This window comes from Triturus cristatus, chromosome 4_1 (genome assembly GCF_964204655.1).
Source record: "Triturus cristatus chromosome 4_1, aTriCri1.1, whole genome shotgun sequence".
NCBI classification, from domain to species: Eukaryota; Metazoa; Chordata; class Amphibia; order Caudata; family Salamandridae; genus Triturus; species Triturus cristatus.
Genome location: NC_140585.1, coordinates 915846722 through 915858746, shown reverse-complemented (window position 1 = coordinate 915858746; position 12025 = coordinate 915846722). Strand labels below are relative to the sequence as shown.

Here is a 12025-nt window from a genome sequence, read left to right as displayed (position 1 = left end):
GTGCGGTTGGAAGACTGCAGCTGACTGGCTGGATTACTAGCCCTGCACCCTGAAATGTCATCTAAAACAAGGAGTAAAACACTCACAAATATGAGTAATCGCTATGACAAAATGGCCACAGTGCAAGAATTGCTTCAACTCAAATTGTAAGAAGCAATGCACTGGCATTTACCAGGTACTGACAAATGGTTTGATTTTGCTACAGTACGCCTGCAAAGAGCCACTTGAGAATGTATTTATTTGGTGACTAATTCGTTTTAAATTCATTGGCTTTCAATTAATCAGTAAACAGGTGTACCTTCCAATGGTACCTACATAAGCCTACTTAAGAAAATCAGGGCCTCATTAATAAGGCCCTACTGGCACTTTTGCGCCACCAGGACATCACTTTTTTGACGTTCCGGTTGCGCAATGTGACAAGGCTGAATTTATTGATTTTCTGCAGGAAGGTGTCCCTTTCTGCACAAAATTATTCAGCGCTGCAATGCATGCACCCTTGCACCATGGTGCAAGGGTGCCTGCGTTGGCGCGCGGCAGCCCATTGTGCGCCGGTTTTGGGGAAAAGGACAGGAATGCGCCCTATCTAGTAGATACGGCACATTCCTGCCCTATTGCTTTGACATCGAGGGGCAGATTTATGTTGCACTTGCGCCACTTTTGCGCCGCCGTTGCGTTACTTTTGTGACGCAGCAGCGGCGCAAATCCTGCGCCATGGTGCGGGGTATTTACAACGTGACGCATCTGGGAGATGCGTCACGTTGTAAAGCCCTGCGCCACATGTAGGCGTTCCAGGGCAGGTGGGGGCGTTCCGGCGCAGGAACGCCTCCTAAAAGTGGCTGAGTGAAATCTACAAGATTTCACTCAGTCACTTTTAGGCACATGCTGCGTCAAAACCCTGCGCCTGCTTGAAGCAGGCGTAAGGATTGACGCAGCATTGTACAGATAAGGCCCCCCAGAACATTGCTGGAGCTGCGTCGCGCTTGCGACGCAACTCCAGCAATGCGCCACTTTTACGGCACAGATGCGTCACGCATCTGTGCTGTTTTTGCCCCATGGTGCGCCGCATTATAAATGCGGCGCATCCATGGTGGCGCAGCTGTGGCGCATAATAATTGGCGCATCCCTGCTGATATGCAGGGATGCGCCAGTTAACATAAATCTGCCCCCAAGATTCCTTGCTGCGCTGCCCTACGTCAAAAACCTCATAAATGAGGCTCTCTGGATTTTAAGAATCATGTAGCACACGTTTAAAGCATATTGACAACAATCATGGAAGCAAGTGTCATGGGCTTGCAATTAGAGTTTCGGAAGGTAGAGTTCACATTCCATTAGCAGAACTAAGAATGTCTGAGCGTCTTCTTTCTTCCAAGACATTTTGGGAACTAGCGCCCAAAAAAAGGAAGTACCAATCCCTGATGGTTACTTTATTTATTTTTTCCAATAAGTACCTTACAATACTGGACTGTGTGGTTTCCTTAATAAAATGAATTAGTGAGACAATGAGAAGTTTCTTAACACTGCAGTCCTTTTTTCATAGTCTTTCGGGCAGACCTCACTTTAAATAGTTTGGAAAATACACCTACTCTATATTTAGTGAATTTGTTTTATGTTTTAAAAAGGATATAGAGGTATCAACTGTGAAGTGTACATCGTAACTACCACATATTTTATTGTTCATCTCTTGGAGTGGTCTGTAGAATTATCATATAAACCTAACATTGTGAGAGTGTATATGTGTACTATATTTATATTGTGTGATATGGATAAGCCTTTTTTTTTAATGTTAGTCAGTATTTTCAAAATGTGTACTTTACAGGAAAGAGGCCTTCTCATTAAGTTAGTTTCAGTAATTCAAAGGGTTGACTTAATTTGCAGAAAATGTATCTTTCCAAAATAAATAAAGAAAGTGGCTGGGTAACACATTTCTTCTTTCTTTCAGTGCTGGTACAAAAAAATAATCCCACAAGGAAAGCACTGCTCTCAGAACACTCATCTGCAAACCCTTGCAGGCCGATTCTTTGTGCACGCATGTACCAATGAAACCTCCCCAGTGTGTGAAAATAAATATTGTGCATGCAGAACCCTGTCAGCAAAAAGTTAAACAATACCCCTCATCCAACTTTATTTTCCCATTTTCAATATTTACTTAAACCTACTCTATGGTGTCAATGCACTATAAAAGGAAAGCACATTTTAGAATATATGATTTTAATAAACTTACAATGCTGCTTCACATTTAAAGTGTGACTCATATTTTTACACATTATTGCAAGCAAACAAATTTTAAATATTAGCACATTAATCTAGTCTCCAACAAACAACACACATTTCTCAAATCATTTATATACATTTCGCAGGCTCGGGTGAAGTTCAAATGCTCAAATGCTTCAAATCTTGCTATTAGTACTAACAAAGGGGCAAATTTAAAAGCCCCTTACACCAGATTTGCACCACCGTTGCGTCACTTTTGTGACGCAGCGGCGCGCAAAGCCAGCACCATGCTGCGGGCTAATTACAACGTGACGCATGTAGGGAGATGCGTCGCGTTGTAAAGCCCTGCGCCACATGTGGGCGTTCCTGCATGGGGGGTGCGTTCCGGCGCAGGAACGCCTCCGAAAAGTGGCTGAGTGAAATCTACAAGATTTCACTCAGTCACTTTTACGGCCATGCTGCGTCAAAACCCTGCGCCTGCTTGAAGCAGGCGTAAGGATTGATGCAGCATGTTAGGAGCATGCTGGATCTGCATCGCGCTTGTGACACAACTCCAGCAATGCGCCGCCTTTCCGCGCTTATCTGTGCGCCACGGTGCGCCGCATTGTATATGCGGCGCATCAGTGGCGGCGCACGGGTGGGCAGATGCGTCGCAACTCTTCTGGCGCATCCCTGCTGATTAGCAGAGATGCGCCAGAAGCTGCCCTTCAGTATAAAGATTATTACTTATTTCAGTACGAATCAAATAAATCATGTAATATATAAATTACATAATGAGCAATTTGTAATATGGTCCTATATTGCCTTCTAGGGGCTCAAGTGATATTTATAATCAACCTTCGGCCTCGTGGTTTATGATGGCAATAGAACCCCGCAATATCAGCTCCTATTGCGCATGAGCGAACACACACATACACACACCACGTGGGAGGCCATGTCTGTCTATGAATCACATAAACACTTGGTTTTATTTGCACAATTGCACAGTGCACATAGTTCACCACTATTAAATTAAAAAAAACATTATGTTGTTATGAACGTTCCACTGACAGACAAGACACAATGACATCAGCCCGCGATTGCTCCAGCCAGTGAGAACATCCAGAACATGGTGGTTAATCCTTAAAGTACTGGAGACCATACAAACGCTAGATGTAATGATTATAACAAGACATGTATACTTTAGAATAATACTTTTTATTAATATTGTATAATTTATTTTATAAGGAAGATTGTTGTGTATATTTTTGTGAATCATTATTTGGTCGAAAAAAGACTACTACTAATACTAGTGAGGAGCTGTAAATGTGTTAGCTGGATGCTGAGCTACACAGGCGACGGGAGCACAGATGTATGAGATGATTATTGCATCATTCTGGGGAATCAACTCCCCCCTTAGGTAGGATTTTAATGTATGTGCTGATTCATTTAAACACAGAGAAATGCTGTTTATCACATTACAGCTGACCATGTTGGCTTTACCAAAGCTGAGAAAAAGTAGCAAAATAGGGTTGCTTTCTATATAGACTGCATCTAGGCGAAAAATAATTCAATATGATAAACAGCCTAATGACTGAGTGTACTTTTCAGATGTAATATAGGTCCTCAAGCATTTGTGAATGAAAATATCTAAATTGCATGAAAGACTTGCTGCCGCAGTAAAGTGATTTGGTTCACAGAGCTCACTCCGATTGGTTGTTCCATAACGTTTTCATGATCTAGGGCCATATGTATGAAAATGTCCATTTGCGATTCTCAAATAGCAATTTTTTGCGAATCGCTATTTGAGAATCGCAAAAGGCTATGTATGTAGGATATGCAAAAATGTTTGCGAATCCTACAAATTCCTTAATTGGGAATCGCAATTTTCCTTATTTTGTGAGGGGTGTTTTGTGTCATACATTGGACACTGCTGATTTGCGATCGCAAACACCTAAATTCTGCGAATTTTGGCATTTGCGATCGCAAAATTGCCTTCATACATATGGCCCCTAGTCCCTTTCTAGGATGTGTGGTTTTCTGGTCTAACCTTGCTTCTGCATAAATCAGGATCAGAGAGGATAACTGGCGCCTCCTATGTTACTATGAGTTCTGACTTTGGTTATATGCAGCTCCCTAATCAGGCATCAGTGTGGATGGACAACCTCTTTGCAGCCTCTTCCTCCATTGTTTTTCCCATTACAGTCACTGCTCCTTTCTCTCTCTCTAGGGAAGCTCAGCTCACGCATGGGAAAGGCACACATCTTCCGTCGCTGTCGCATTGTGAACGACACCTTTTTCAGGAAGAATGGAGCGATGACCGTGCTGGATCCCCGCGATATGGCCTTCTGAACACCAGCTTCCGACTCCCTTCCACCAAGATCCCTTGGCTTTTGCCTGCAGGAAGAGCACCTCCTTAGGAATGTGGATAGTTTTTGATTGCTTCGAGTTTGCAACTCCTTATATTAAGAGATTTGGTTTTAATAGGCATCTCTTTTGTCAGGAAACATTTGGGAATGTGTCAAAGTCTGTGCGGGTCTAAGCCAAAACCACTGACAGCTGTAGAAGTTTCAGCCACACTTTGATTGCGACAGGAATTCGATAAATAAGACGCAAAGGGCTCTTTTTGGACCTGTTGGTCCTCTGCCATATAAACAGCTTTGCTGTCAGTTTTATTATTAGATACATTTGAGTTCAAGACTCTATCATAGCCAGGATAGGATAGTTTAAGGTGTTTTATAGACATTTGTTCACTATGTGTAACGTGGGTTGGATGATCAACGTCCTTAGGAAACACAGTTACTTTATTCCTTTTGGAGTGTTGTTTCGCCCGACCACTCATGGCAGTGGAGAAGGCTCGCTAAAGGCGACGATTTAGGCAAAAGAGACATTTTTGTTCAGCATTGAAACTCCTAAGACATGGTCTTTGCACTGGGGTTATGTAAACACAGAGCATGGGCTCAAGTTTTCTAGGTCGTGTCACTGCAGGAAATGTCCTAGAAACATCCCCCGTGCCCGAGTTAAACTGGGTTTCTGTGTATCTCTTTGGGCAGGGCGATAATAATTTTTTGTGCCCCCACACCCCATGACCACCTCCTCGGATTCTCTCACTACCATTGGGCATACGTGCGCCTCATCTCTCCAATCATAAGTTATTGCTAAACACAGTACCCCCCTGAGGTCGGTGTCCCCTCCACCGGTCAGTGCCCAGTGTGGCCGCACCAGTCGCACTGCCCTAAAGCCAGCCCTGTCTTTGGGTGACTGAAGCAGAGGAGGTATGACCATTTAGATGAACGTGAGTAGTGAACGGAGATGATTGAACAGTAATGTGCTTGGATGACGCCATGTTTTATGTGTATGCTGGAAGTTTGGAAGAAATGAAAATGTTAAAATAGCATAGCGTTACAAGATTAGATTAGATGTTAGAGTGTGACACATTTCAGGTACAAGGTGGGGGCTAATGGGAACTGGTAGACAGGATGATGGTCCCCTAGGGAAAAGTTAGGGTGCCCCACCTTGAGATTTTTACCTGCACAGATGTGCTCTTGCCAATGACTATAGGCGTCAGTGAGCCAGAGGAGGGGACAGGACAGCTGTGCACAGCGCAGAACAGGGGATCTGAAAGAGGGGTGACATTTTGTCCTAATCCCAGAGACAGTAATTAAAACCACAAACAATACCACAGGTGAAAGTAATTAGGACAATATATATATATAGGTTAGTACTAGCAGCAAAACGTTTGCAACAAGCAAAGTTGGAAAACTTTGTAGGTAAAACAGTTGCAAAGATGTGGAAAGCTCAAAAAGAAGACAAACAAGCAGTGGCAAAGCCAATAGGTCTGGCCTTTGCATGCTAGTGATAATGATGATGATTTTTTTTGTTTAAATCCTATGCCACAAAACTAAAAATAAGTACAAAAAAGAACACGCCAGGATGAGGCTTCAATGCGGCAGCTCTTTGCTTGTAATAGAAATTTTCACTTAAAAAGACAAAAAGAATCATTGCATATTTTTTTAATACAACAGTGCGGATGCTTCCTCACAGGCAAATGTACTTAAACAGGTATAAAAACCATATTAGTTTTAATGCATATCACAGGAAAATGACACAAAAAGAGGGTACTATTTATTGACTTACTGAAATACTGTAACCTGAAGACGGCCCCCAAAAGAATGACAAAAATATGCACAAGCGTTGGCAAAGCCAATAGGTCTGGCATTGGCTGCCAATCTTTTGGCTTTGCTAATGCTTATTTTGTCTTCCATTAGTTTTTGTAAAACTTCATTGTTATGGAAGCTGCTACAGCCTGGCCAATATAAAAAAAATGGTTTAAGGCTAAAATATGTTTGGTCTCATGAAGCGCACATTGGTATGGCTGTCCCTGGCAATGAAGGGAACTACTTTGTGTGCGGATGTGATCCTTGTGAAAGAGCAGAAAGCTGTCACATATAGCAAAGTTAGCTAATGGCTGAAGTGGGCTGCCCTATTGTCCCATGCTGTATGCTATAGTAGGAAGAGAAATGTGAATGGCACAAAAACAGACCAATAGATGAAGAGGGCTGACTGAAAATCCATGCAGCTAAGTATAAATACATATGTAAAAAAGTATAAAGAATACAAAGGAAAAAGCAGTGACAAAGTACTGGCTCACCAACCAATACTTCAAGTATATTTCTTTTTACGCAGATGTGCACATGTGAACAGGCAAAATGACATCACTGACAGTGAAAAGAGCCTATGGCTAAAGTGAGCTGTTTCAATGCTGTATACCGTTGTGGGCAAAAGCAAAAATGTAATTACAGATGAACAGACCAATAAGGGATTTTATAATAATACCCAGACTCTGGCATGCACGTATAAAAAATACAAAGGAGGCAAACACATTATGACTGATATCATGTATGAAAGCAGGCTTTTTGCAGGTGTCCCTCCACTTTTTGTCACCATTTGGACTACTAGATGCTGGTTTTTGACTCTGACAGTGCACTGAAGCCTGCTGAACAGCCTCCAGTGCAAGTGCTCTCTCCCTAAAACTGATACATTTAAATTTGTAACCCCAATTGGCAAGGAGTTTAACCCCCCTCCCTTATAAGTCCCTGATAAATGGTACGGGTGGTATCCAGGGCAGGGGAGTTGAAGGGGTCACCAGGGCCTGAAGCAGTTTGTGTCTCCCTGAGTGACACAGGTAAACAGATGACTGCAGCCTTGCCATTGCAGATTCTGCAGAAGCAGTGTTACCTGATCAAACTTGACTTTGCCCTAGCCATGTGTGGCAAGGTCAATGCACTATTCTAATATATGCTAATCATTTCTAAGGAAGGCCTCCTGAGACCAGAAGGCAGGGAGCATTACATTAAAGGTGAGGACACATACATGCAAGTTGATATGTCCCTATTGTAGCCCTTTCCATTAAGGGCTAATATAAGTGAGCAGCGGTCCAAAGGACAACATGGGCTGGCAACTGGGCACCCCGAGGTTGCCAGCTCCATTATGGTGCCACCAACATATGCCATGTTTGGTATCCTACAACTTGCCTCATCACCCCTGACATGATTCTCATGTCAGAGTCAATGTGGCATGCACCCAGGTGGCTACTCTAGGAGCTGCCCACCTGGTTGCCCTAGCCATTCCTGTGCTGTGGCTGACAGCCCACAGCTTCAGCCGCTAAGACAAGAATCTGATTCTCTGCCAGGAGGTGTCAACTCTCCCAGGAGTCAGAAACAATGGCCTGGATAGGAAGGAGGTGACACCTCCCTCCCTGACAGGATGGCTAGTAAAGGGACATATCAAGGCGGTGAGCTTCAAAGCTTACCCTGACTGTGATATACAACCAGACTGCTTCCTAAAGTAGGAAACAGCCCTCTCCCTCCCCCCAGGCATATTTGTACCCAGGCAGACAGGAAAATTATGCAGTCAGGAGGTTTACAACCCTATAAAGTTGGCCCCACCCAGGGTGGTCTACCTAGTCTGCACAGCTAAGAAAGGTTTCTGCCATTTTTAAAAGTGAGGGATCTGTATTCCAGTGGGACCTGCCAGGTTAAGCAGAAAGATGCAGCATCCTATCCACGCAAATACAGGTATTTAGCCTTCTCCCTCCTCTGGTTTACACTTATCCAGGAAGAATCAATAAGGAATTTTTAATGAACCTTGGGTGATACCACTATTCAGCCCCCTCTTCTTCTGTGTGGCTTACACTTGCCCATCAGGAAGTACCAGGAAATCTCTAAACCCTGATGAAGTCCCTTGTTGGGACGAAACACATTGGATTGGCTGCAGTTTGATTTTGTGAAGAATAAAATACATCTTTTTTGGAATATCATATGGCTCCTGCGTTATTTTGCATGAACTGCTGCGTTTTGAGCTCTCTGTAAACTCAACCTAACCAAAAGGCATTTAGTAGACCTACATAGAGGTTGTTGCAGTAGTCTAATTTAGAATTTACTACAGTGCTCACTGTATTAACATGTATTGACATTTTAAAACAATAACTTGAAAATTAAGTGTTTGCGCTCATGTGACTCTAAGCACTCCAGTCAACCAGTGTTACAAAAGCAAAGTGACTCCACTGCAACTCTGTGTTGTTTACAGCACAAGTGAAACAGTCTACATGGATCCTCTATTATCCTGAAGAAGTCCAAGGAGTACTAGCAAGAAGACTGAAAACTCTGTAATTCATGAAAGACTAATGGCTGGAACCTGAATACCTTTAAAATTTTTAGCTTACGCCTATCTTTTTGTTAAGCCTATCTCTTGAGAATTGTGGTATGTGTGCAGTGAATGTATGTTTTGTAAATTTTCCGATTGTGAGGTGATACTCTTTAGTCATAAGTGGACCTACGATTCTACACCACAATATATACCATTGCAAATTATCTCCAGTGGTGGCTCCTCGGCTAAGGCGGAGGAGCGTCGCCCCACTGCTCGTTGAGCAGTGGAAAATAAAAATAAAATGATAATAACAAGAAGTTATTATAATTTTATTTTCCTTTGCGACTTCGGGTGAAGTGGGCGGGGCTGACTGACACAGAGGGAGCAGGAGTGGTTTGCACTCCCTCCCTACAGGCGCATGATGCTTTTACCGGACCTCTAGGGCCAGCCAAACAGTCATGCGTAGTTGGCATGTTCTCCATGGGGCTATGTTGCACAGCCCCATGGAGAACATGCCCAGCCTCCCCAGGCACTGCCTGAGCGGCCAAACAGGCTGCTCAGACCAACCACGACACTGCTCCTTCCTATGGGACCTCTTTTGGCCACATATAGTACTGCACTCTCCAAAGCTGGAGTTATTGGCATTATAAATGCCAATGTTTTTTTATCTAGCCATGTTGCAGGGTGCAGTACCATATGTGACAAAAAGAGGTCATGTGGGACCTCTTTTGGTCACATATGGTACTGCACCCTGCAGAAGATATGGTAAATCCACCCTACCCATAATGCATTGCATGCAAGACATACCACGAGTACATTCAAATAGCTATATCGACATATACAATTAGTAGCTTTGACATGTGACAACATAATTATTATATCAATTATGGATTAGGTTGTACTCTGTGTGGAGCTGATAAAGGGAAATTTATAGAAGGTCTCAGATAAGTGTGAGATGTGCAAGTGAGTAAAGTAACCACTGCCAGTCTTGCTTAGGACTAAGCGTGTGTCTTGCCTGAAGCCCTTTAAGAAAATAGTGCTCTGAGACTGTAATTAATACCTATGGAGTAACAAAACATGTAACAGGGGGTGTCCTCATGGGAAGAGACAAGATTGTACTAAGGAGGGTCTACTAAGCCAATTGACCAATGAAAAGCCACCATTTACAAAGGACAGGGACAGGAGCCAATTAAAAAGAAGGGCTGAAAGTGGGTGGAGCTTTATGCCCATATCCTGAATACAGCATGTCTCGAAGACACAGCACAAGCGCTGCCTAGGCGAGACCTAAAAATGTATTAAGCATTTTACCGACTAGTCCAGTTGTCATGCCATAAAGGAATATCGTGTGCTGAAAACTCGGTTAATGTGATTTTTCTACCACAGCTAACTAAAAACATTTTTAATGCGTTTTACTTTGGAAATAGTTTCTGCAGTGTTGATGCGGAAAACATATTTCTAAAAGCACTTGTTACAATTTAGGGGCCAGTGGGAAATGTTTTCCTTCATTCCAACACCCAGGGGCTTATTTATGAGAGCCCTATGTCACTTATGCACCATGTAAAGTGGTACTTGAGTGACGCAGATCTCTCATTTTGATTTATGATGCCAGGCAAAGCCACTCTGCATGGCTTTAAGTGGCCTCATAAATCATGAGTACGGCTATGCATAGGCCTCCCTGTATCTACACTTCACTTTGTAGACCAGTACAAAACCTTTGAGCTGATAGTGTTAACTTACCAAAATGGCAGGTCTGTTAACTTTATACAACATCCTCATTTATGACATTTTGGCGCAGGAAAGTGCTGCAAGGCACCTTGCTTCGCTGTCCTAGGTCAGAAGAAAGGGGCAGGAATGCATTGTATTTAAGCAATATGGTGCATTCCTGTCCGTTCTGCCTGTGCTGGTGCCATTTTGGTAGCCTAGTAACAACATAGGCACCCTTGCACCATGGTGCAAGGGGGCCTTTGGTGCAGGCAGGATTACTTTTGTGCAGGAAGGTTTACCTTCATGCACACAACAATCCAAAGAGGCGTTTTCCTCTATCTATATGTGCTGCAAAATGCAGCACACATGGTAAGAGGAAAAAATGAGGAGAAATGAACATATTTCTCCTTGTTATGCCTCACCTCTTGAGGCATACGGATTTGACACTTACCCAGGTTTACATCACTTTGGAAATCTGGGACAGCATCAAATTTCATGGGTGTTGTATAGGAAAACCCACCACAACGCCCATGGAAAGTGTCCAAGGCGCAGAGTAAGGCGGCGCAGGGATTTGTGATGCGTCGCCTTACTCATGATTTATGAGGCCACTCAAAGGCACGCAGGGTGGCTTTGTGTGGCTTCGTAATCTTTATGAGAGATCTGCGTCACGCATGCACCACTTTACGTCGTGCAAAAAAACCTGTAAGGCTCTCATAAATAAGCCCCTACAATCGATTATCCTTTTAAACTGCACAAAGGAATGGGGGCACTCTGAAGGTTTGAGGGCCCCTGAATGGGTGATGGACCCCCCTGCGCCGCATGGGCTTGCATTATGCCCCTGAACTGAAGAGTGAAAAGCTAGGGGAATACAGCAAAAACATGGATTTCCATACAGATTGTGAACTGCTGTTGAAACATCATTGGATTTGTGTCTCTTGAATTTACAAGTGATCAAATATTTGCTAGGTTTCTTCCAATGCCTGTCAGTTTAAGTGGGTAAGTTCATTACAATTTATAGAAAAGTAACATGTTACAATGTTTGTGGAAAACAACACAGGTGCGGAGTATGAACTTTATCAGACTCCCTCACTGAAATTTCCCTTCAAATTAAATATATTCAAATCTGTTGATAGTTGGGTCTGTCCTTGATTTCCCAGCAGTGGCATCATACACTGTACAAACACAAACATTCTGACAACCGAGGCCTAAGACTGAGCCGCCACGACGCTCATTTAGCAATGAAGCCTTTCTAGGCGCTATCCACGTTCAGTTGGACAGTTTTGTCATTTTGCAATGCCTGAAAGTGTGCAGAGGAGACTGACATCCAACTCCCTCGTCCACAGCCATATTAGCTTTCAAAATGCAACATGCTGTCAAGAATTCTGCTGGTTTTCCAGCCAATCTATTGCAATGATAAAAATGTTCTTATCGTTTCAGAGTTTCCAGGCGCTAGGTGCTCAGACAGATGCAAAGGAGACCGGAG

General features: G+C 43.2%; 1 protein-coding gene across 1 annotated transcript in view; it reads left to right on the top strand.

Annotated features, from left to right (window-relative positions):
* SPMIP1 (sperm microtubule inner protein 1) overlaps positions 1-8325 on the top strand; it is a 38842-nt gene extending 30517 nt beyond the window's left edge. The window contains exon 2 of the mRNA XM_085650661.1: positions 4421-8325. Coding sequence (XP_085506787.1) covers positions 4421-4542 — 122 coding nt within the window. The 3' untranslated portion in view covers positions 4543-8325. The remainder of the gene's footprint in view (positions 1-4420) is intronic.
* The last annotated feature ends 3700 nt before the right edge of the window (positions 8326-12025 follow it).